Source organism: Megalopta genalis, chromosome 8 (genome assembly GCF_051020955.1).
Source record: "Megalopta genalis isolate 19385.01 chromosome 8, iyMegGena1_principal, whole genome shotgun sequence".
NCBI lineage: Eukaryota > Metazoa > Arthropoda > Insecta > Hymenoptera > Halictidae > Megalopta > Megalopta genalis.
The window spans coordinates 7,997,803-8,024,861 of record NC_135020.1 but is presented as its reverse complement, the minus strand read 5'-3'; the positions used below and the strand labels follow the sequence as shown (position 1 = coordinate 8,024,861).

The window sequence follows — 27,059 nt, the reverse complement described above, 5'->3', positions numbered from 1 at the left end:
ACGATCGCATCGCATCCCCGCGCGAAAATAGGCGACGCGAATCGAGCCGCTCCTCTTTGCAGCTCGCCGCCGCCATGATGGATGGCACTCGCTGTTCGCGTGTCGTAGAAAGCCTTTCCAGTGCACTGCCACGGATCAAACGAGAGCGAGATCAATTTTTTTTAGAATATTCTGCGTACACATCTTTTCGCGATTTTACGTAATACTCGAATAGAGAGGGCCTTTTCGACGAAAATGTAACCGAGTAGGCTTAGGATCATTTGCGATGTTATTTAGAAATTTCTTTTATACATAACTGTTTATTCTCTGTGAAGGAATGTTTTTATACGGGCTTGAAACAATGTATGCAACTTGGAACCAACGATTGTGTGGGAACGCAATTCATAGATATAAACTAATAACGAATTCACAATTTTTGAAGGAGATGAATTTGTGTAGCATATTTAAGGTAATTGTGTCAATTACTGCGACCCGCCTTTCTGGTTACCGCGTCCTTAAAATAATTTGATTTATGTTTGAAAACGACATGATTAAATTAAAGATATTGAATTTTTTCAATAAAATTTGGTCTGTAATTTTCATAGCTGAATCAAAATTTTAACTTCTTAAAACCAATAAAATGCGGAAATTAATTTTTTAGATCTCTAATAACGGTGTGATGTGTTTTTGACTTAATCTCGTTAAAAAATGGGGATAATTCTTCCAAAAGGACACCCTAAAGTCCCAGCAGTAAGAACTGTACATTGAAACTTCGTCAATTTTAACAATTCAACGAGGAAAACAAATTATGTATAAAGCAGAAGGTAGAATTAAGCATTTTATTTCAAAGGTACCCAACGGGACAATTTTCGCTAATAAATAAATAAAAATTAAGAAACAGCATAGTTTCAATTTTTAACTACAACTACATCTACAAGTAAACTTGGCTAGAATTGGCTGAAAGATTTCGAAAAAATGCGATGTAACTAGCAAACAGCTTCATCTATCGGCAATTTTCTAAAAGTTCTTTTAAAATCGAAGATCAACAGTTAGGAATTTAAAAAAAAATTGTATACAATATATAATACAATATATAAACAACAACAATAATCCATCAAATTATTTAGATTAACACATACAATGTAATAGGTTCTTTTTAATTATTATCTAACAATATTTCTACGAAGGTAGTCGAAAGATACTTTTTAATAATTTCAAATGAAAATTATATCCTATGTTCCACACGTTCCCTATATAATCGCTTCTCGACTTTCGCCGTAGTCATCGCAAAATTAATTCGGTAAATTGTATAATACAAAATATCGGTAGAAATAGTGTTGAAACAAAATTATCGAGTTCCTCTCGGACACAGTAAAATCACTGAAAAGCCTATTAAATAGGTCTCTGGTAAATAAAGCATTAAGTTAATTATGAAATGACGGAAAGTTAAATACATCGGCGTTGTTACACCACCATGGATCAGTTTTCACCATCTCCGGAAGCCGTTCCGATGCTCCCGAGGCGCAGCCCTTGATTATGCCGTCACCGCGGCTCTCGGATTAATTTTATCGCCGCGCCCCGAAACACAATACCCTTTGGGAGCTTGGTCCCTCTCGGAGGAACCACCCTAAACCGTCCTACTCCCTTATCGCATTCCGGCGGCGAGCATCTCTACGAAGGTCCCTTTTTCAGCCGATCCAGCGGCCGGGCATGGCACAAGCGTCGCGTTGTCGTGCCTCGTCGAAACGTCCACCCGAAGAAAAACGTTGTTAAGCAGTCTGCGGGAATTTTTGCGCGGCGTGACGCTCGTATCGCCGCCGGTGCTAATGGACCGCGACGTTTTTACAGGCGGGACTAAAAGCTCCGGGCCATAAAAGTGACGTTTCGCGTGCAAGCTATTTATTCGCGCTCGGCCTGTCGGCGGACGGCTGTTACTCTTCGCGGGGTGATAAGCGCGTGCGGCGGAGTCGCGGTTCAGGGACGCGGTTTCCGGTTCGGGCGAGTCGCGAGTCGCGAGCGTGTCTTTCAGAGCAGATAAAACCCGGGATTCGTACCTCTAACGAAGCGATAACAAATGTCTCCGCGTTCGCGAGTCTTTTTCTTTCTCTATCGGAGCGACTTGTTATCTAGGAAATTGTGAGATGATAAAGATGTTAGGGACTGGGACATGCTAGTCCTTTGCTCTCGACGCTCTAATTGTCATTCGTACGTACGGACGTGTACGTACGTATACGTACACACTTAATTTTCATGCTTGATATTCTCGCTGTCGTTGCTCGAAAAAGGCAGCGACCCGCGCGCGTTCATTCACGATCTACAACCTTTGGCAAAATGTATTTGAACACCTTTTGAAACGCACTAACATTTTTACTCTTTTACTTTTTTACTTTTATGATTTCTTGATCTCATTTAAACGTTAAAGGGACTAGTTTATTATACAACGACTAAAATATTTCTGTTTGATTTTTCTATTACTTGAAATAAAAATAAAAGAATAGAAAACTCTTCTTTCTCAATCTTTTTGTCTGGACCTGGAACGAAACATTTGAAAAGTGCGTTTTATAAATATCGTAAACATATATGCATATATTGAGAGTATCATTGAAAACAGTGGACGCATAGTCAAGCTACAACCACTGCAAGACGTGAAAATGATCCGTTTTTGGTCGGAATCCGTAAAAAATTGCGATTTTCACGAGCTTTAACTGTTTGTAACTGATAACAACGTTAAACGATTGTTATTCTCATTGCAACTTTGACGAAAACTAAAATTTGTTCGTAAATGTTAAGATGTTCTGAATATTTGGAGACCGGAGCGAAACAAAGGAAAACAGATGAAAAATATAAATATTTATATTTATTTAAAACAAAGAAATCTTGTTCGTTCTTTCTCCTTTGCGACACGTTTTGGGTGCACATTTTTTCAAGATGGTCGCAACAGCTGATTAAAATTTCATTGCTCAAATGATAGAAAAAAGTCATTGATACTGATGCTTGAAAGATCGAAAGGCGTGCGACGCGCGCGCGCGCGCGATTCGTAGCAAACGAACGGAAATAAACATCAAACCGAATTCCAAACCCAATGGGAATTAGAAGTCCCGTTTACCCAGGCAAATAACAACGCGCGCGTCGGCTCGTCCCATCGAAACGGTACTTCCGTTTTTGGTAGGCGCAGAATTTATCGCCCCTGCGTTGAAATCAGAGCAAATTGCTGAATTCCAGGCCGGAGCAAAAAGTCTGTCAGCTCTCCCGTGTGTCTCGCAAACGTGAAACTGCTTCCCTGTTCTTCGCCGTAGCAGGATCTCCACCTCTGTCCGCCATTTTGCAGCCGCCTTACCGCGCAAACCTTGATCTGCATTCCGCTCGGTACACGACTGTCCGTTTGTAGTAGCCTGGCGGCGTTACCACGCGAAAAAGAGGGCTTTTAAAAGCGGCGTTTCTCATCCGGGAACCTGACCGCGGCCCGGAATGCATATTCGCCGGTATTTTTGAAATTATGAATACGGTCGCCGATGCCAGACGGCGAACAAGTTCTCTCGAAAGCGGATCCGGCACGTACATATCTCGAAGCAGTCGCGTCAAATATGGAGAACAGTGTCGAACTCTCCGCTTTCCCCTCGTGTCCGGGTGTGAGATGGATTGATGGATTTATTTAAACTTCGTACGATTTCTATTATAACATACGTTCGAATGAAATAATTTTTATAAATAAACTTCTCATGGAACGGTTTCTATAATTTAAGTAATTGGAAATACAAAGTATCAGTTGAAGTTGTTTTAGTTTAAATTATGGTTACATTGTTTTATATTATATATATAATATATATATATAATAGTATATATATAATAGAACTAGTCAAAATTGCTAGTTCCTGATTTTTTCATTCACACATCCCAATATTATAAAAATGTCTCCACGAGTAATTTTTAGATAAACTCTTTTATTCAAGCATGTATTATATTTATAAAAAAGATCGTACAGAGTTTATATAAATCCAATCTTGTCATTATATAATATATAATATATATATATATTATATATATATAATATAAAACAATGTAACCATAATTTATATATATATTATATATTATATAATGACAAGATTGGATTTATATAAACTCTGTACGATCTTTTTTATAAATATAATACATGCTTGAATAAAAGAGTTTATCTAAAAATCGTGGAGACATTTTTATAATATTGGGATGTGTGAATGAAAAAATCAGGAACTGGTAATTTTGACTAGTTTGTTAGGTTCAGCGTTAAGGGCTGAAGATGTCATTAGCGCTAGAGACTAAAATTATGTGCGCATAAATATTCAGGTTTAGAATTGCGATCATCCGCGCTGAATTTTATCCACCTATTCGGCGTTACAAATTGTAACAGAAGAACCTTGATTGCACTAATTAACCCCATCTTATCAATTTTATTCTTGAAATCTGTTGTTATTATAGTCACTGTGCAACTTTTGTTCGAACAATTATTGCTAATGCTTGCAAAGTCGATCAAATAGCAGAATGAAAATAAATTACATCTCTCTGAAGTAAAATATTTTTGTAAACACGATTATACAAAAACAACAAATAACACTAGAAATATATTGACAAAGATTTCTTTATTTAATGAAGAGATTAAGATTCTTTAAACTCTTTTAAATAAAATTGTTATCATCCAAAAATCATCGATTAATATATCTTCGTATATATTATAAAAAAAGTATGTTAGATCGACGATGAATTTGTTCAGGGGTTATTAAGTTTCTCCTAAAATCTCCTATAGGATTGAACACCGGAACGCGACAGAAACCGCGTCGATTGTCTTGCGAATATTTATACAGAACCAATACTCGTTAAGAGGAACGCCGAGTTTGCATATGAAAGGACCGGGATTCTAGGCACGCGAGCCGCGAAAGTGTTACGACGCGGCTCGAGAATTTGAATGCCAGGAGTTTCTTTCGGAAGGACACTCGAGACGCACTTCTCCGTTAGAAAAACTGATCCTTATGTTTTCTTGAACTTTGTGCGAACCGGTTGATAGCTATTGATCGAATCTTTTCTCCTTGGACGAGGTCGTTCTTTCTTGCGAGGAGGTGCAGAATCTGCGCTGAATATGCATAGTTTGCAACATCCATAGGCTGTGTGTTGACTTCGAAGTATACAGGGTGCGCCGTAAATCGTGATAGAGAAGAGTAGGGTAACGACGAAAAATCAGAAGGCAAAGACAGCATGGGAAGTTATTTTGATATTCGCTTCAACATTCTACATAAAAAGAAACGATAGCAATTTTAAATCTCAAAAATACAAGTTTGATAAAAAGATAACTTTTTCGGTAAAATTATGCGCAGTAGAAATACTTTTATTTATCGAGATGGATGGAACATCATGCATGCGGTCTATTCATCAAATTGATTTATTATTAATTTAATTTATTTATTATTATAATAAATTTATTATGCTGGGAAACATTTCTATCAAATGCAACGAGTACATTTTTAACATCTTACATTACATAAATAAATAATCAATGCTAAAAGGCTTACCTCCAAATGGAACAGTTCTCTCTCTCTCTCTCTCTCTCTCTCTCTCTATACAATACTTAAATAGTAATAAATTATCTTTTATTTCACTGATCATAAACTCAGCTTGTTAGCCATATCGTAGAAAATATACAAATATAATTCACGCTGTACAAACTGCAATTTCGATAAGACTGTATCGATTTCATCCTCGTTCAGAATTCATGACTGCACCGCAAACTTTATGCGCATTTTATTGCGCGCGAACTAACAATTTCGATAAGACTATATTGACGTCATTCTTGTTTAGAATTTACAAGTGACCAATGTACGCTTTATGCGCGTTTGAAACTGTTCACGATAAAGTAAACCGTCTCTTCCTCGGTGAAAGAATGAACGTTAAACTCGCAGAAATGCTCGCGAACCAGATCCGCCGAAACAAAATTCTATACACCGTTCAACTCGCTGCAATTAATTCGTGCTTACTCTCACGTTAGTCCTAGGTAAATGAATTTTATTCCATAGCCCGGGGGATTAAGTATTCAGTTACTCGGGCGCTGGCCGGCGGGCATAGAAACTCGTTTAAAATTCCAATCAAGCCAAGTAGAATCGCGATCAATGGGGGGAAACAGAGAGTGGGCCGGTCGGTCCGCGATTCCACAGGATCGGTCAGCCGATCATGTCCGAACCTTTGTCAACGGGCATCCTCTCCGTTTTTCGCAGGAGGAGACCCGAGGCCGAGAAGAAAATCTAAAGTGGAACCGCGACGACGGGGAGGCGAGCCAGCAACGACCTAGATGCGCGACGCAAGAAAGAAGTAGGAAACGACAATAATTAGGAGAGATTAACTGCAGGCACGACAATAAACACGTAAGACTGACGGGAATCGATTAGTCGTCGGAGATAGAGAAGGAAACCGGCAAAAGTGCTGGAAAAGGAGGTCTGCTGAAACAAAACGAGCAACAAAGAGAGAGAAACTAGAGGAGTAGCGAAGAGCGTCGATGAAGAGGATCGTACAAAATATATTTTCGTCGAGCGTTTTCACGGCTTTTTTTTGTGAGACGGGAGTCATCGGCCCCTATCGAACGGATGTAAAGTAGATTGTGATGGGTCACGAGAAACGACAGATTCGTAAGGGAGCCTGGGAAAAAATGTTCGACCGCGTCTGAGAGAGGAAAGACGCTCAGGAGACCCTGCGCAGAGTTTTCAATCGAAAAAGGACGCCACCGCGGCCGGACCCATAGAAAAGGAGAGATGTCACTGAATCACAGATACTACGTGAGTATCATGCCACCCTTTTGAAGGATTTAGAGAGGCTCAGGAGAAGATTAAATTTTCAGATTTCTCTTGAGCTGGATAATAAACGTTTCCTTGATACTCCGTACAAATCATTCTTGATTTTTCCTTTTCAACCGGGTGAAATATAATGTCGATTCTTTTGTTCCGTCGATTTTTGTCATTTTTTTTTGTTAAACTGTGTTCCAGCTGGAGAGTAGTTAGTACCCGACTGCATTTTAATATGTGATGTATGCAATGTTTGTTTACAGGCTTCTATTGTTTAGGTGATATTGTATTGTCCTGGATATTGCAAATTCATTCTAAATAATTGATTGTACCAGTCTTTCAGAAGTTGTGAAAATATTTTACTATACTGTTGAAGTAATCCTCCTTTTAGTCAAAAACAGCACAACGAATCATTTTGCCATAGTGGCTTATGTATCAAAATCCGAAAATATTTTTCTTCCTTTGTCAGTATGGCCACTGCATGAGCTTATTTCGAAAAGAAGAACTTAAAAATTCAAGAAATGGCAGCACCAGGAAGAAGATGTTAATGTTTTGCTTGATAATAAATGACACCGTATAGTTTCAATATCCCGATTGGTATAAAATTTGAACCATCGGTAAACACGTCGATGATTAAAAATGTAATAGCCAAGTTATGCTTTCAAGTTTGGCAGGCTTATTGTATTATACAAAATGACTTGCCATTCTTTTCGCTACGTGACGGAGATATTCACTTTTTACTACTTGAAAGTCATTGCTACAAGATCTTCTCGGTAGAGAAACCGAGTTTCCTCTGCCTTAATATTTTTATAAGGCTCATACATGAGTAGAGCATTTTTTTTTATTAAAAAATAGATTTCAACTTATTTTTCATCCTTTGACTGAACTAGTAATTCCAATGTCGATAATACGAAAATGCGAATTTCTACTGAATCGTTCGGAAAGCTGTTTCGTTATTTCATGATTTTTTAATGTTCAGGGTAAAAACAGAACTTTATGATATTTTCCCAGTAACTTTGAAATCTTATGCTCGTAGAAGTCCTGTCTTTAATGGTAAAATACTGAATCTCAAGTCTTCTTCTAACATCCTTACGAAACGAAATTCTTTTGAAAAACGAAACATCTTTCAGAACGACCCGATAGTTTCTTCTTGGATCAGTAGTTTTGGTTGATTTGCTTGTTTTAATATTACGTGTCAGATAGATCCAATTTACAGTGGCCCACAAAAGTGTTCGTACATCTTTTAAATAATAACGTAATAACTTTCTTAAAACTCAACCAAACGACTTGAATTTTTTTTAGGTGATAGCAGGACTAGTCTACTAGACGATGACTAAAATGCCTTTTTTTAAATTTCGGTATTACTTAGAATGATAAAACACAAAAATTTAAAAAAAGGCCTTTCGTAGAATTTGATTGAAATCGGTTAACCGATTTAAAATTAAAATCGGCGATTTTTCTCGTCTTTAATTTGTTATGACTCGCAACAATGTAAACTGATTTCGATAAAACTTTCAATATGCGTATTAGTTACCGAGGTCTATGAGAGGCATTTTTTAAATTTCCGTTATAGGCTCAGATAAAAAAAAGTTAAGAAACGAGAGTTTTTAAATTTTCTTTTGTCATTCTAAGCAATACTAAAATTAAAAGAAGAGCATTTTAGTCATCGTCTAGTATAATAGATCAGCCCCGCTATCACCTGAAAAAATTCAAGTCACTTAGTCCAGTGTTAAAAAAGTTATTGCGATTTAAAAGGTGTATGATCACGTTTGTGGGCCACAGTATATACAAAGGCTAATGGAAGAAAACTACGAAACAGAACGAAGCGAAGAAGTGGGTTCCAGTTAGGGCTTACCAATACACTTTTGCAGGTTGCAGCCGGTCTTCCGCATTGTTCATTTGCGGAAACGGCGCACCGGAAATGTGGAAGCGACCGGCCGACGCGTGCGAAATTGTCACGGTCCGATTTCTCGGCGGATCTCGCGCGAGAATAGCGGAACCGTGGCCCGATAAACGTTATTCCGCTTCCGATAATATTTCTTTTCAAAGAGGAGCCGTGCTTAAGGTGTTTCCAGCGAGCCGCGGACTGATAGGACCGCTGTTATTCCCCTTCTTTCCCTCCAGGCGGAAACTTTTTCGGTCTTAAGAGCCCCGAAGGAGTTTCGCCGCGAACGGGAACGCCTCGGACGACGCGAAAGTCGGTTACTGGGTTGAAATCATCCCGACGACCGAAAGACAAACGTCCCAGCCACCCATTCTGCCTGGATACAATGATATATTTTGGTCTATGTGGATATTGACAAAAAATCGAGGAATAAACGGTGCCGGAGTTATACGTTTCGACAAGCCGCGACGCAACAACAAACTCCGAATAGCTTAAAATGTTTACATGGAACTCTCCTCGTGTTGAAAGGTCGGGTTTCTGTTACTGACGGCACGTATTCATTATTTACACTGTTTTTAGTTTTATCTTTGTTTTAGTCGGACAAATATTGGCTTTCAGTTTACTGACACCGTTGTTATATGTATATTATAGATATAAATTGGTGCAATTAAACTATAAACAACTCTTTCTTTATTTTATTTATTTTTCAATAAGAAAAATTTAATATTTCTTAATTGATAAATATAAAGTTAATTGGGCCCGAAAGCAATGGTACATCATCTATCAATAGACGAGATCTCCCCTACAGTAACTACAGTAAATTCTCCCTAGAATGCCAAATCTCGGGTTTCTATGAATTTCCCTGCGCTAGTCCCACGCCTATGTGATTTTTTGCTACTGACCAATGAGAGGCGATCTCGGCTGACGCGCGACGGCTGAGCCAACGAGCGCACGAAGCCCGGTTCAGCTCATTGGCTCGGCCGCCTAGCGCCAAACGAGCTTGACCCTCATTGGTCTTTGTTTTTCGTTAATAATTCGTTAACGACGTCTCGGAGAAAATTCTTGTAATGGAAAAAATTGCTTCAAATCACCTCAGGAATCATAATTTTGGGATACCCTGTATATATATACAGGGTATCCCAAAATTATGATGTATATATATTCCATGGGATCTTATAACGGCGGATCACCGAAACAGTAGAATCGACGATCCACCGAACAGGAATTTCGATAGCGATCGATACCAGAGGACTCTCTATCACTGGATCGAATAAAAGCTGACACGCAGCAAAGCTGGCACGTTCATTGAATAATATGTCGTGATTACTCGAGAAACCTTGAGACCACCCCTCGGCGATCCTATCCCCGGAGATAATCAGCATCTGGACACAGTCCTACCGTAACACAGAGCTGGACAGGTCCGCCGGATAAGGAAATCTTATCTCTCTGAATACCGTTCGTTCCACGTAAATCCGTCGAGGATGGTCCGCGCGCAATAAATGACTGGGGACCGCTACGGGTTTCTTGTCGTGTTCCGCGAATAATGCTTCCACGGCTTGAGAACCGTCCCGCGAGATTATGGTCGCTGCTTGTGATGGAACTGTGGCGTTTCACGGAACAAATTTCAGGCTACGACTGGCCGATGGCCGCACTGCTGGCCAGAAGCTAATAGATAAGCGTGCACGAACGGCCACGGGGGTTGCTGTCGCTGCTGGATATCGACCTGCTTCTATTCGAAGGGGATATGGTGTCTGTCTTCTTTCTTCCTCTCGGAACACACTCGGGGTAACACTGAATTTCGTTTAGCTCTCGATTCGTGGGTTGTGAGTTCATCGAACCTGCATATTATTAGCCTTTACAATATTATTATCCATTATTAACCTTTACAATATTATATACACTATTTACACTATTTATATTATATACAGGGTGTTACCGGACGGGTAGTACCATCGGGCAGGGGGTGATTCTACGTGCTAAAATAAGTCGAAAGAAAAGAATAACATTTTTCTGTTTGAAGCTTCGTTTACGAGAAAATTGAGTTTGATGATTGTTTAGCAATGTAGCATGATCATGTTCGTTTACACTTTCGTATTTGTTGTTCTCTGTAATGTTTACATTCCGTCTTCAGCAGTACGGCTACCGGCTACTCTTATTGTTAGTCTGTTGTATCAGTCGAATTGTAACAATGTCTCGCTACAGCAATCGTGAATACGTCGACATGGTGAAAGCATTAGGAGCTTGTAATGGGAGTGCAACAGCAGCAGTTAAGTACAGGCCGGAATTTTTCACAGCTAAGGGAAAGAATAATAAATGCTTTCGACCAAGTAAAGCGACGAAATGATGTCGCATCAGTCCATGATTCACTGATAAGAAGAGCGAGATTATGTACACGTCAGTAAGGTCGACACTTTCAACAGTTCACTTAATGTAATGTAACTAATAATAAAACTATTATCTACACATTATCAGACTCGATTTTCTTGTAAACGAAGCTTCAAACAGAAAAATGTTATTCCTTTTTCTCGACTTATTTTCGCACATAGTAAAAGTTAAGTTAATAATAATAATAACAATAATATATAATATAGTATATATATACTATATAATATAATATATAATATATATAATAAATAAATAAATATATATATATATATAATATAATATAATATTATATATAATATATATAATAAATAAATAAATATATATATATATAATATATATTTATAATATATAAATATATTATATATAATATATATAATAAATAAATAAATATATATATATATAATATATATTTATAATATATAAATATATTATATATATAATATAAATAGTGTAAAGGTCAATAACATAATTATAAATATATATATTTTTCATAAAGTGTATCATAATTGCGTAATTGTGTATCTCCATCGTTTTGTAGTTCATCTGTTCGCTCTTGTCATAAATGCATAAAATGCACGCAATCTAATTTTTCTAGACTAGGCTCTAACGACGATATGTTGGAACAATCGTTACTATTATTACAATTGTTACGTAACCAAGATAGTTAATCGATGGAAAATTGTGTTATTTCACCTCTTAACCATTTGCATTCGATGAATTTTCACTGATCATATACCAAAACTCGTATCTGTTCTGCAAGTAGTAAGAAACGCTTTAAAGAAAATATAAAATATGAAAACATTGGAAATGATTAGATTGTGTAAATGAAATTTGATGAAAGATCGTATTTGGTATAGATTTTATGAAATGAAAATTGTTCATTCTGAAAGTGTTATAATTGGCAACAGTTTTGTTCTGTTCTCTGAAAGGAGACATCCGAGTGCGAACAGTTAAAGCGTAGATTGTTAAATTGCAACCGCTAGATCAAGTAAAATCGAGGTAATTCAGTTAAAGGGATCAATCGTTCTATGTAATATTCTTCGATACATTCACGTACGACTAACGCGGCAATCAATGCATTAGAAGTTGTAAATAACCAATACGAATCTTTGCAATGTAAGAATTCTTCTCCGGTCACATTACACTAATTACATTGATTTCTGTGTCCAGAGCAAATTCCTGCGAGGAAATTACTAGCAAATTGACGCAGCGCACATTAGCGACCTCGCTGTAGCAAAATTCCTTGTAAGTTCCGCGCGACACGTTTTCCGGAACATTAATGTCTCGGCATTAGTGTTCAAAGCACAGTAGCTTGAGTGTCGGTGATGCTTCGGGACACTCGGTATCACGTAAGGGGCAATAAATTATGTGCCCCAAGGATTCCAGCTCCCCACACATCTTGTCGGAAGATCGGATCCTGGCACGAAGGAGTTTAAAGCAGAACGCGTCACGGTTTCCGGCTACGTTGCTTCCTCGTTTGCATCGTTTTGTCATACTTTCTTGTTTCGATCGTCCGAGAAACCCACGCGGAAACAAAAACGTATCTTTATCTCGTGCACACCATGCCGTCTCAAGAACTTCTTCGAGCAACACGATCTCATTTTTATTTAAACGAATAATGCAAGACCCCTCGTACTTGATAACAGAATCGAGCACAGTGGAACATCCATTATGCGAACTAAAATAATAATGGAGCAGTTGATTAGGTACAGCGTTAGATTAAATTGTTTGTCGATTTTTACGATTAACACTAGAACTGCTAAACCCTAAACGTGACTAATGTGTATCGTTTCATGACAATATCGAACATTTTTGGATTTATTTAAATTTCGTTCGATTTCTATTATAATTAGACTGCGCATCTTTACGCAAAATAAAACTTATTTTCGTAATGAAGATGAGTCAAATAAAAGTTTCTTCCTTTAATAATCACAGTGAGTTGATGTCCTTGCACGCTTTTAATATCTTCATTGTTCAAAATTGTATCTACACATTTTTATTATAAATGTATAAAATCCGCAGCCTGATTATCATATACGCTTGAATAAAAATGTTTATCAAAAAGTTCTCATAGGAATGTTTTCATAATATTTAAAAGAGTAAGCTTTCGATTGAAGTCGTCGTCTCTGTTCAAGTAACGGGTTAAACTAAATATTTAGAAATTGTAGAAACGTTTCTACAGGGTGTCCCAAAAGTCACTTGCAATCGGGAAATGAGGGGTTCCTGAGGTCATTCGAAGTAACTTTTTCCTTGACGCAAATGCAATCTGCGGCTTTGTTTACGAGTTATTAACGAAAAACAGTGACCAGTGAGAGGCAAGATCAGCAGGCGCGAGGCAGCCGAGCCAACGGGCGGCCGAAGCCCAGTTCCGCTCATTGGCTCGGCCGCTTCGCGCCGGCCGAGCTCGCTTCTTATTGGTCAATGTTTCTTGTTGATAACTCGTGAACGATGCCTCGGAGAAAATTTTTGTAAAGGAAAAAGTTACTTCGAATAACCTCAGGAACCCCTCATTCCCCGGAAATGACATGATTTTGTGGCACCTTATATAATATCAAGAACTGTGAAATGTGAAAAATCAGAAACCAGTCATTCTGACTGGTTTGGTAGTTCTACTGTTAGTAGTGTTGCAAATGGACTACACCAAATTAAATTATTTACATATGTTAACAACGAATTCGATTAAACTGACGATTGGTCAGCAGATTTTTATGCAAAATAAATAATTTCCGGCATTTATTGCAAGATCTAAGAGTTTTCTTCTTAATCATTTCAACGAGTTAAAATTCATGTAGCAGCATTCTTATTAAACTCTTTAAATGTATTTATTGTTTTGCATCGATCTATTCATTTTTATTATAAATGGAAAAAATTCGCTGCCTACTGATCGTACAGCAATAATTTTTCGAGACAGCGTAAGTCTAATGCATCGTAATCAAAGCGATCAATTTCACGTATTTCATTGTCTCGGGATTTTGAAAATGCAATTTTTCCCCGAGAGATCGAGATTTTCTTTCACGATATTTTTATTAAAGCCGCATAGTAAGACATTTTGAGGTTTATCTTGTGTGAAGGGAATAGGATGACGGCCCGCGAACGATTTAATCCTCCCAACATTGAAATTCGGAATCGATCGATGGTAAAACGACGGGGAAATGTGGCGTAACATGAAATATGTGCCTAGTGTGGCGGCAAAACTATTGCTGACGTGTTGGAAAAATCACTACCGTTTCGTGGGGAATAAATTATTGATATATGCGAGTCTCTTTCCGTTATGGCCGGGCTCGTAGCCGAATTTAAAACGTTAAAGGAGATCGAGAGGATTTTTCTTTGAAGACGTTGTGTCTGCAAGGAACCACTGTCACGTATTAAATTTTCTTTGAAAGGACAAAGTCAAAGTCTCGTTATGAAATACGTGTTTTTATTAACTATTTTTGAAAAATTGCGGACGAGTGACTTGTAATTGGACTGCGAATCTTCATGTATATATAAAAACTGTAAATTAGGCAAAATATATTTTCTCTCTTAACAATCGTTATAAGTTGAACACAATGTAACAATATCCTTAAATTTTTCTGATCCCTTTTTATATTTTCTGATCCCTACTCATTTTTTCCAAAAATGCATAAAATCCACAGTCTACTTAGAGTTCAAGGATCCTCCTCATAAGAGCCAAATCAAATAGAAATAATATAATAACTAAGTTTGTGATTGTTTAATGAAAAACGTTGTCGTTATAAATTCTACTAAGACAATAATTCATTTTTAAAATATGGGACAATTCAGCATTAATGAAATTGTTTCAAAAAAGCGATTTCATGTTGCAAATAATCTCCTCCTAAAAATGTAAAACCGCATTTGTAATACTATTACGAACTGATGAAGATTAAATTAACTATTAATACAGATATAGCGGGAAAATTATTGTCAATTTTAACTTTATCCGAGTAAAAATGCCGGGAAAATTTTTCAAACTATATTTTTCCTTCAATAAACACATAATTATTTAATTTCCGTACAAATGAATGATAGGAAATCGGCAAACTATTTTCTTCTCTGCTGAACTATATTTTTCCATTAATAAACGTTTAACCCCTTCACGACTAAGGGAAACATTTTTCCTCATATTAAAATTGGTAATTGTCGTATTTAATTATTGGTTATTTTTGGTACAAAATGCAATTTGCCAGCACAAACGTGCAAAAAGCGGAAACATTTAAAAGATGTGCAAATTGTGCTAAACGTTGCATGGAAGGACTCATAATATATGCACTATGTGCAATGTTCATCTTGGCTTCACAACCAAAAGAAATTGCTTCGCAGAATATCTCGTGATCAGCACATCATTTTGTATAGTAATTTTATTCCATAAAATTATTTTAGTTAACATTTTGTTATAATAAACCAATAAATAAAAGACATTGCATAATAAGCCTAACCATAATTTGTGTTACCTTTATAGTCCATTGGGAAAAATATATTCCATAGAATTCCAAAAAGACTACATATTTTTATGTATTTTTCTTATGATTTTTATTTATTTTACGTCTAAAAACGAACTAAAATAAACAGTTACATAGTAATATTTACTCTTAGCAACCTTATGGTCCTGTAAAGGTTAATTATTTAATTATTTCATTTCTTTGAACGACCAACACCTCATTGGTTCAAAAGAATGATAAGAAATCAGCAAATAGCAGGGTGGGTGGCTTTATGAACATTTCGGACGGTGTGTTTCAGCCGACGAAAAAAATCGGTACGAAAGGATTTTTAACTTCGGCGGGAGGGAGTGACTCTTCACAGATCGCTGCGACGGATGCAACGGCCGCGTTTATTCATAGACCCTCGGCACGTGCAATACAGACACGCGAATCGCAGATGCGTGCAATCACGGGTTCACGCGCTCCGCCGATCGTGTTATCCTTTTGCTCCTTGCGGAACCATCGCACCACCGACCGCACTGAATCACCACCTCTATTCGCGGAGAGAGAGAGGCACCTCGTGACGCGCCCACGCGGGCTGTTCCCCTGTCTGTACGGCGGATCGGCGGATTTTTGTTGCAACCGACGCAGCCGGATGCACTTTTTCCCCCGTTTTGCTCGTTTTACAAGGCACGCTAATCGACTCGCGTCTTCTGAGTTATGTTCTCCATTGTCGGCCGACGCGAAACATGATACCCGATGGTCCGTCGATCCGACGACAAATCGACGCCGCAACGCCGGTGTCTGATTAACCCTTGTCTTCTGAGTAGCCCTTGTGATGTCTGATTAATCATTGTTCCGTTAAACGTCGCCTGTACTGTTTGTGGATTAGAATTCGAGTAAGATGTTCATGGGAACACGCGGGCTACAATTGTGCAGAGCAATTTCGTATAAGAAAATGATACTTAATATTTTATGCTCTTATTGCGTTCAGGTTAATATGATCCTCTGATGTATGCTTTTCATATAATAACAAATGAATGATTGAATCGTTTGTTTACCTTGGATACAGTTTTATGAAAAGGATATACACGTGGCAATTAGGTGAACACATTAGAGCGCTTAATGCGAACGATACAATAAAATATATTAACGGTAATCCTATCGAGGAATTTATTTAGAATTTTCACAATTTTTATAACAGTGCCCGAATAAAGAAATATATTCAACAATTTCTAATGTAAGCAGCTTCGTGACTTCAATAATTATGAAATAAAAATAAATCCGGTCGTTTGACCAACACGGCGGTGGCACTATTTTGCCAACTGTATGGAAGTCGCCAGATTAACTTACTTTAAATAAATGTTAAGCTATAGCGAATGTTAACTTACATTGATTTATAACTCAAAAATACATTCATCCACACTTGGATACCCAGTAAGAGAAGATTAATTGGAATCGGGAGAATGAATAAATGTTTTTGTAATAATTTGTTGCATGTTTAAAATGTGACATTCTTCTAATATTAATTTATCTTGTCATCTTCGACATCACGTCGAGATCATTGTTTTATTGGCCTTCGAACTCGTCTTGACGCCAACTGTATCATAAAAGCATCGTAAAAAATAAATATTGACGTTATGTATATTTCTTATATAATCTTAAATGCATTAACCTCAATGTCTTTATAAATGCTACCTTTCGTATTTTCGGAAAACCGCGTCGACCGCCGACGAACGAATTTCGTGTCCATCAATGAAACTCATGCCACGTGGCCGTCCATCAAGTCGTCGAATAATTTACAATCGCCGCGGAGCAGGCCCGACTTATTGCGAACTTTTTCGACTTTGATAGAGTGGAATTCCCGAAAGCGAGCGAACTTTCGCGAAGGTTTCTGGGGAAGACGAACGAGAGGACGGTTGCAATCGTTCAAGCGCCATCGGGAAAGTGTACTCTTAACGAGACTTCTCTGTTCGACCGCGGACTTCCACGGGAATATGGCGAAGTTTCTCATCTCGGAGTCTCTATGGTCACCGTGGACAGTGTCTTCTCAATCTACGAGCATCGAGCTTCCAATTTTCCCTTCTGATAAAGGGAAATAAAATAAAAAATAAATAAAAAATAATAAAATAATAAAATCTAAATAAAAGAAAAAAATCTAAATAAAATAATAAAATCTAAATAAAACAATAAAATCTAATCTATTCGAATATACGAAGGGAATCTAAAAATAGTTTTTACATTCGATAATTCAGATTTAATAATTTGGATAATTTTAACATTTTTACATCTAATAATTTAGATTTGATAATTCGAATCTGTTTATATTTCTTTTTAAACTGTTGAAAATGTAACTGTTGTATGTGTTACAAGACTCAATGTCATGTGTATGAAATACACCGACAATGAGTCATATAAAATGAAAACACATATCGTTGGTTGGGAAAGCTATTTTGGCTTCAGAATTAAAATGGTTTTAGAATTAAGATTTGTTAAAAATCGTTGTGCAGAGAGGGATAACTGCAATAAAGTGCAAATCAATGTACTGTTGAAACAAATCATAGTGCAAGGGGTTCAAGAAAATGGGAACAATAAAGGGACCCGGGCTTATAGGACAACCTAATAAATAAAATCCCACGGCTACCAGCACGAAATCGAATTATCCTTTATCTTTATTTCGATCGGCCGAACCATGGTTTTTATCGGAGAAAGTTGTTCAGAAATTGGATAGAATCGCCTATCTCTTTCTTTCCCTTTTATTTTTTCGCGGCTTAGTTGGCCGACGCGACGGTAAAAAGTGCGAGCGAGTAATTTACGATCTCCGCCGGGCCATTTTATTGCGATTTCGAAGGAAACGCGCGAAGCGAACTTTCCAGCTTCTCGTAGTAAAACCTTCGGGGCGGGAGAAAGAGGGAGAGATCGTTCAGCCGGCGTCAGGGATATACCCTTTAACGAGATTTTTCAGCTCCCTCGCTGATTCTTTCGCGACGAGTGCTAAGACGCCGCACCGGAACCGTTCTCCCCGTTTGAGCCCCGACTGCAAACAGCTTTGATGTCCGTCAACATCCGAAAACCTTTCCCCGTAATAACGATTCTGAAATTCGATTTTCAAACGGGACAATTAGAACACAGTCGTTTCTGTTATTCTGCTTATAAGTTTGTTATGGCTGGAATGTGGAATCTGCGAATCTGTGAGAAAAATTAGTTGGAACGGTTTAAAACATGGGGTAAATTAAAATAGAAATTTGTAATGCAGTCCACTCGTTCCTGAAAAACTAGAAATCATCTGTTTGAAATATTGCCATTTCTTGATAACTTTTTGTACATGCGATTTAATGCAAAATAATGTCGAGAGACATTAAAATTGCTTGAAATCAAAAAAGAATAAATACATTGAAAAGTATCGATATGCACTATGTTCGATTTGCTCAAATGATTAAGACAGATTTAAATCTGTTACCTATGTATCTCTTGCAACTGTTACATACAATTTTTATTTTCTATAGAAGTCCGCAGTCTGAATGCGATTCTCGGACAAATATTTGTTAACCCTCTGCACCCGAGGAATTTTTTCAGACTACCTATTAGAAACATTTGCTATCGTTCAAAATGTGTTCGGACACTTCGAATTTAGTGAAAGACTGTATTATTGTTACGATCTTTATGCGAATGTATTATAAAAGAACTATGAGTCATAATTACTGAAAATTCTACTCGAGTATTTTGGTTGTAATATTCTAAAAATTTAATAAAAAGAAAATAATACAATTAAATGAACTAGTCTACAAGACGCACTGTTTACAGTTTTACTTAACGATGTTAAAAATTTTACATCCTCAATTGTCTTATCTTAATCATTGTTAATTTATTAAAATTTTAATTTAATTTCCAACTTCCAACTTCCAACTTCCAACTTCCAACTTCCAACTTTCAATTTTCAACTTTCAACTTTCAACTTTCAACTTTCAGCTTTCAATTTTCAACATTCAACATTCAACTTCCAATTTCCAATTTATAATTTATAATTTTAATTTAATGCATTATTGTATCAATTTATTACTGTTAAAGAGTTTATTTCAAGTAATTTAATACTCAAAGTGCAATATATTAACTAAATAAATCAGGAAAATAATTGAAGTAATTCTTTCGTGTTGAAAACATTTGATTTCATCTATCTGTAATTTTACAGGAGCTACCGTTTACATGTGTTAACATTAAATATCATTATCATTACCCAATATTAACTCTGTATGTTCCTGTCACATAAAAATATTGGTACAGTGTCACAGTTAAAAATAGTTATAAACAATGTCTTCAAACTTTTTGGGCACATATTGCCAAGGCACAAGATTACAACTGCAAAGCAGCGTATCCAACATAGTTCGCAAAAAATGAGCTTCGAAATTGAACGAATGATTGCAGTATCTTGAAATGAGCACCTCGGAGCGATCTGTTCGAGTTTCCTCTTAGGTTACGCGGCCCTACTCGCATTTGAAGACGAATCGAGCGCTGGATCGTCATCATCATGCATACGTTAACCTCGAAAGGCATCATGGTTGAGCAGTTAGGTTCTAGCAGAGTGAAGCCGTCTCGCGATAGGCTGCATTATCAATTTCGCGACGTGACCACGTAGATGATTCGTAGAACTCGGTCACAGGCGACGAGATTCGACCGAGATTCGGGACTTCCCTTTTCGATCTCGCTGATTTTCGATACCAGAAATAGGGCCATCTAATGCTCATCTGCGGTACGAAACCTATGACAAAGTTATCGCGAACACAAAGAAACCACAGATCCCATTAAAATATTGCGATCATTGTACCGTGATCAAAATATTCCACGATCGTAAGAAAAGAAAAACAATGGAGAAATTTATAACAAATATTACAGAACTTAAAATTTACAAAAATACTTCAGGCTCCACGAAAAGTCTGCAAAAACGTTTCCGGAGCTTACAGAAAAATTTGCGACTCACTGAAACAATTTAATGTTTTGCGAATAAAATTCTAAATGCGACGAAAACATTGCTCGACTCATTTGAATGAGATTCAACTCGGAAATAAATTTTTCGATCTAATAGCAATGTCTGTACACGAACACCATGACGCGGTCGTGACGATGAGAATCTCTTCGAAGATCCGAGTAACAGTCTCCCGCGATGGGACTTCCGCTTTCTTCATCCTCGGCTTGGAAACTTCGCAGTTTTCTAGTGCAGATTGAAAGCAATCATTTCTGTCGATAATTCTCGCCGGAAAATTTATTCGCGGCATTGAAATGCTCGACGTTCGTATTCCACTCGTTGAAAGGGTAATTTATTGCTCGATAGAGAAAGTGCTGTTTGTGTGTATGTGCGTGCGCGCGCGCGCGCGCGTGTGTGTGTGTGTATAGGCTCGTCTACGCTTGTGCTTCTTTCATCGGTGCCGGTGTGTATGAGAATAATGAAGGCTTTGAGACCGATGAATAATTCTGATTCGATGAGGTGAGCGACGTTGTCGAGGACCCCATCGGGATAAATTAATCAGCGCCGGTAAATAGATAAAAAAGAAAAGAAACATATACGCGCGGCAACGTTTAACACCCTGGATTCACGCAGCGGATCATTAATCTTGTTAAGAAGCCGCTCCTTTCGAACTTCGACACATGTTTGCGAAGCAATACCGCTATGGGGATCGACGGATCCTCCTTTGGGACGAACTGAAATTCGACAAGATTGTACAATATCATAAATTCGACGCATTTTTATTTCTCGCGAAATTTTGTTGCAGTGGATTAACGCTGGAACTACCGAGCCGTAAATGCAACTAATCCATATTGATTTATAACAATGACAAGGTTGAGTTAGATTAGCTGATTAAAGAATTTTATTTCAAAATTTATTGTAGAAACATTTTTATAATATTAGGAATTGTAAAAGAAAAAATCAGAGACCAGTCATTTTGACTGGTTTAGTAGTCTTAGTGTTAAAAAACACATTATTTTTAATCCTTCATGAGTGCATACTCATTCTTGGCTACAACAATCTATCATTACGACTAAAATTATTCATGCATTATTAAAGTCAATGCCTATTAATGAACGCTCATTAATTATTTCGCGATGAAGGTGCAATTCTCAGTTGCTTTTACAACGGATAGTCACGGTTGTGAACATAGAGATAGTCAAATTAATTTGATAACGACGTCTTTTAAAGTTGTAGCACGCATTTCATATTCAAGAAGATTATAACACTTCTTTGTTAAATTATTGCATTATTTCGTAAAAATACCGTGTCGAATTTTATAAAGTGATTTAACAGTGAAGGTAGGTAGCGAAAGAAATGCTGTTAGCGAACATGCTCATGTAGAGTGTTGATTCTTTCCGAATTATTTCTAAAAACTATTTCTACGTATAAATAATCACTACAAAATGTAGATTGTACCGGGTGGGCCGGCATTCGAAGTATAACCGAGAAGAGAATGGAAAAATAAGAAAAATATTTGGTATAACATTCTTTTTAGGGGGTTCTGTTTTCGAGAAAATCGACTTTAAAGTTTATTTATCTTTGTTGCGAATACGTAATAAACGGAATGTTTCCATAGTTGTTAATGTTTATAAATGTTATCTCGTACGGAGACACCTGCGGCAGAAGAATAGACGGCATCTAAATCCTTTGAAAAAATAAACAGACTCTAAAGTCGATTTTCTCGGAAACGGATCTCGGGATAAAAAACATTACACTAACTTTGTTACTTATTTGTTCGCGTAGAATCAGCCTCCTCGGTTGTGCTATGAATTCCGGCCCACCCAGTATAAGTTGGCTACTGTCCACCAGAAGTCTCTAACGACACAAGTCTCTACGTGCTAAGACTCTTCGATCTCGCTAAACGAATTCTCCCATACGCGTCTAAACAAAACTACAAATCGACGAAACACTGTCTCCGTTCTTAGGAAAAATGCCATCTGACCATCGTAAATTCGTTTTCAAACGGAACAGTGATTTCTCTGACAGCGTATTTCTGCAATATAGGAGAACCGCGTGCGCCACGTTCCGGCATCCGACACGTGGGATTAAACCGCAGTGGCAACGCATCGCTGGCTTCTTAGTAAACGTAGCTAAGCAAGCATAAAGCGTTACCGGAAAAGGTCGGGGTGGAGTTTGCCACGCGTGAAGAAAAATGGAAATAAAACCGTGCCATTCGGCGGGTGGACCCGATAATCTGGACCCGGCGACGATTCCCGGGCGAGTTTCGATTGTTTACCGAGATTAATCGATGGCCGGGCGCGCGGCACCGCAGAAAAGAAGCGAAATGAAACTCTCTGCGTAAATCCGCAGCGGATATAGCACAGCGTCGCGTCCTCAAGTGGAGGGATGATCGCGAGGGAGGGAGGGGGTTGGGCTCGCACTGCCAAAACCCGCGACCCAGATACCGATCGACCCACCGACACACATTATGGGGGAGGGTGCGGACCAGAATGCTCGGGAGGGGCGGACGAGAGAGTGGGAGAGAGAGAGAGAGAGAGAGAGAGAGAGAGAGAGAGAGGGGAAGAGAGAGGAAGATAGAGGAAGAGAGATGAAAGGAAGAGAGAGGGAGGAAGAGATTGAGAGTAAGAGAGAACGATAGAGCGAGAAGGAGAAATAGAGAGAAAGGAAGAGAGGGAGAGAGAGGGAGAGAGGAAGAGAGAGAGAGACGGCTCGAGAACTCACCCCCCTGCTAGGGTACGCTGCGTTATCGCGTGTCTTTGTCCTTCCCTCTCTCTCGATCTTACCACTCCTTTCATGGAGTTTCATCCCCCCCATTACCCCTTTTCATGTATTCGCTGTAATAACAAAGAATATACAGTTTCCTTGAATTCTCTGAGAACGTCTTCAATTATAAATACAACCAACCCTTATCCAACACGGTTAATTTGTTCAGTGTTGCATCGAAACTGTCTTAACCCTTAACCGGATTATAGTGTTCGCGGCGTACAGTGTGCAAGAATGTCCAAATATTGGTGATACTACATGAACACTATGGAAACATGGAATATGAAACAGTAACTGACAGTCCGGTTAAGTGTTAAACAAAACGTGGAAATATTATAAATCACGGGAATATGTTCCGCGTTGTAATGCGTGTAAGAGATATTAATTGCAATTTTAACCCCTTGCCGTACCATTTCCTTCATAGTTGCAACGAGTTATTTCGAGATATTTTCGATTGTAATAATTTCTAAGAAAAAAGAAGGCGACTTTTATCTATTGTATGCACGCATTTAGTTGAATGGTTTTAATTAATTATAATTAAATTAAATAATATTAATAAAATTAATTAAAATTATATTGCCACTTAAAACAATGGAATAATATTCATACTTAATGATGACAAGGGGTTAATTCTAAATATTCCTATATGCAATTTGTATATGATAATTGTATTTATACAATTTGTAATCAAATTAGTAAGTATAATTGAAAACAGCGAATATATTAAAAGGAATTAAAAATATTGTTATATCAGTTTGAACTTATTAAAGATTATTAAATAAGGGAAAAAACTTGTGCTTGGCGGTTATTGCTTGCAACTTAGACGGACAATTTTTATTTTCCATAAAGATTCGCTGTCTAATAATTAGATCATGTATAAATTATAAATATTGTCTCCGAAATTTCGCAACCCCTTTGATAGAGTTTCACCAGCCTTCATCTAATCACTGTTGCAATAATAATGTTACTTTCTCAAACCATATGAGAACGTGTTTCAAATCACAAACACGTATCCGACATCGTGCTGTTTGAAAACTGTGCGGGATGTCGGAATATTTCATTATTAATGTTAACGAAACCGGTCTTCCATTTCCGGAGATAAGAATACTTGTTTCCCGAAGAAACGCTGGACTACTTATTGACACACCTAATATTTAGATTCGTCCCGTTCTCTCATTTCTCGGCCTCCCGTTTCAAGCTTTACATCGTTACCTCGCCATCATTGTTTCTTTTCTGCAACTTTTCGCCAACTTCTGATTGGAATACCTCCTTTCTTTGTTGTCTACCGGGATGGGGTAGCTTCTTGTATCCTCTGTTCGTTCCAAGTTTTTCTCTTCCTTGTTACCAAGGCTTTTTTTTCTTCTGAAGATACCTACTTTTGCGTCAATTAGACGATGGTTCCTCTTGCTCTCTTTGTAGTCGTTATTGGCGGAATCCGCGGGAAGTTTCTGTCGTTGGAATTCGTCTCCGATATAAGAAACACTGTGCAATAATCTTTTAATGAAATATAAATTCGCGACATTCTAACGATGGCGCGAATGTTCGCGAAGCATCTTGGCTTCGCACGAGCGAATCTGTGCTCTGTAGCGTCGTATCAAAAATTTGAGGCATCCAGCGGGATTCGAATATTTGCCGAAAACTATGTTATAACAGTGCGTTCAATTTTAATTAACGCCGTTCCATTAATATTAGATCGACGATCGGCTTTCTAGTAATTCGAAACTTTATCATTGCAACGATCAAGAGGTACACACTTTTATTTACTACTTTATGATTGTCGATCTTTGTGCAAAATAAAAATTGCATGCGTAAATCGCACAAAACAAAAGTTAATAGTATAATTCTTACATTCTTCGAACGTCTTCGCTGTTATGCATTTAAATCATCCATTTTTGCCATAAATGCATAAAATCCGCAGTATAAGAATCGTAAGACCGAATTTGTTTAGACTTCTCGACGCGTTTGCATTATAATGTATGCTTGAATTAACGAACTACTTCTTCATTCATTTGTCACGAAACAGTCTGTTTTACAATGTCAACAAATTTGAAAGTAGCACCGCGAACGTGAATAAGAATCATTTCGACCGGCACACGATAGCGTTTAAGTTCCACGACTGCAATTTTCTGTGAAATTGATTCTTCTTCCTCTCCGCACGTCTGTCTCCGCCAATGCTTGCTCTAATTTCAGCGAAGTCAAAGTTTCTCTCTACGGTCGCAAGTCGAACCTCATCGAATCGACATTGCGCGCCCGCGAATACTACTCGCCGGGTCTCGGGCTGTCTCCGGTCCAAGGCACAGGGTCGCGTGTTCCTGTGCATCGTTCCGCCTTGATGCGTGGCACTCGGTGCACAGAGTGCACTTAAAGCCTCGCTGCATCAGCGGCTGCCTCCTCTCGCGGTAAACGCGGAAGCTCAGCGTAGAAGCTTCGGACGGTGCGCGCATTCCGCTCGGAATAGAATCGCGGCTACGCTGCGAGTACTACGCGCGTACATGCACGCCGATCGCAACACTGACTCATCAATGCGTTTATGTCGCGACGCGAACACGCCGAATGAAGTTGCATCGTGTTCATAATGCGACAGCGAGACGGCGCACAGTGGCAACTTTTCCCAAAATGTCGGCCGCAAATCGTAACCTCGAACGATTTTTACGAAAATCGGTGCACCCGTGTTTTCGACATTGCGGAATTGAATATGCTAGCAATAAACACCGGGTCTTTGTGCAAAATAAAAATTTCTTGCATCAATTTTAACAGATTCACTTCTTTCTTTCATAATTTTAATTGGCTGAAACTGGCGTAGCGATATTTCTCGCTCATCTCAGCTCTTTCACGGTTTTAAATTGCATCTCCTCGCTTTTGTCAGAAATACGTCAAATCCGCAGTCTAGTTATCAAACACGAAGGCATTATCTTGACTTATTTTTTGCGAATATCGATAGCAGGTCACGCGATACAAATATGTTGGCGAAAATGGGAATGAAGAATATGATCAATAGACTGCGGATTTTGTGCGTTTATCAAAAAAATGAGTAGATCCATCGAAAAACAGTAAAGAATTTCGAAAAATTATTGTATTATTTGCAATTCGTTAAAATTATTAAGAATAGAAATAAATGTTTCTGTATCTCCTGCATCTTGCGGTTAATGCAAACAATTTTCATTTTGCATAAAAATCCCCGATCCAATGATCAATTATAAGCAACATGGCCATGAACAATGTAATAATAAGATAAAGTGGACGAAATTGTATTCACAGTTAAAATGATTTTAAGTCATTGCATATTATGTTCACACAATTTTCGTCTGCTCTCCAATACTAATTTAATTTTTTTTGAGTTATTTTACATCACCATTAATCAAAATATTAATATTTATAGAAATCATGGACACACAAATAAAGATTTGTAATTAACTTTCAAATAAATAACTTATTCAATTTCCAATTTCTAGATAATTATCGATCGGAGATGCTGACACTTTATTACTTTATTTATTCATTAAATAAAAGTATTATTATAATTTAACGGATATGATTATCATTGTACTGATAAGTCAATTTAGTATACAGGGTGTCCCAAAGTTACGGTACTTCCGGGAAATGTGAGGTTCCTGAAGTCATTTGAAATAACTTTTTCTTTAGCGAAAATGCAATCCGAACTTTTATTTACGAGTTATTAACGAAAAACAGTGACCAATGAGAGGCGAGCTCGCCTAGCGCTACGCGGCCGAGCCAATGAGCGGAACTGGGTTCCGTCCGCTCGTTGGCTCGGCCAGATTGCGCCAGTCAAGCTCGCCTCTCATTGGTCAACGTTTTTCATTAATAACTCGTTAACAATGCCTCGGAGAAAATTTTTATAAAGGAAA

At 37.8% G+C, this 27,059-nt stretch overlaps 2 protein-coding genes across 2 annotated transcripts in view; one reads left to right on the top strand and one right to left on the bottom strand.

Annotated features, from left to right (window-relative positions):
- LOC143258734 (mediator of RNA polymerase II transcription subunit 20-like) overlaps positions 1-27,059 on the bottom strand; it is a 252,598-nt gene that overhangs the window by 41,550 nt on the left and 183,989 nt on the right. The window lies entirely within an intron of this gene.
- LOC117218807 (facilitated trehalose transporter Tret1) overlaps positions 1-27,059 on the top strand; it is a 228,861-nt gene that overhangs the window by 18,693 nt on the left and 183,109 nt on the right. The window contains exon 2 of the mRNA XM_033467452.2: positions 6,219-6,773. Coding sequence (XP_033323343.1) covers positions 6,750-6,773 — 24 coding nt within the window. The 5' untranslated portion in view covers positions 6,219-6,749. The remainder of the gene's footprint in view (positions 1-6,218; positions 6,774-27,059) is intronic.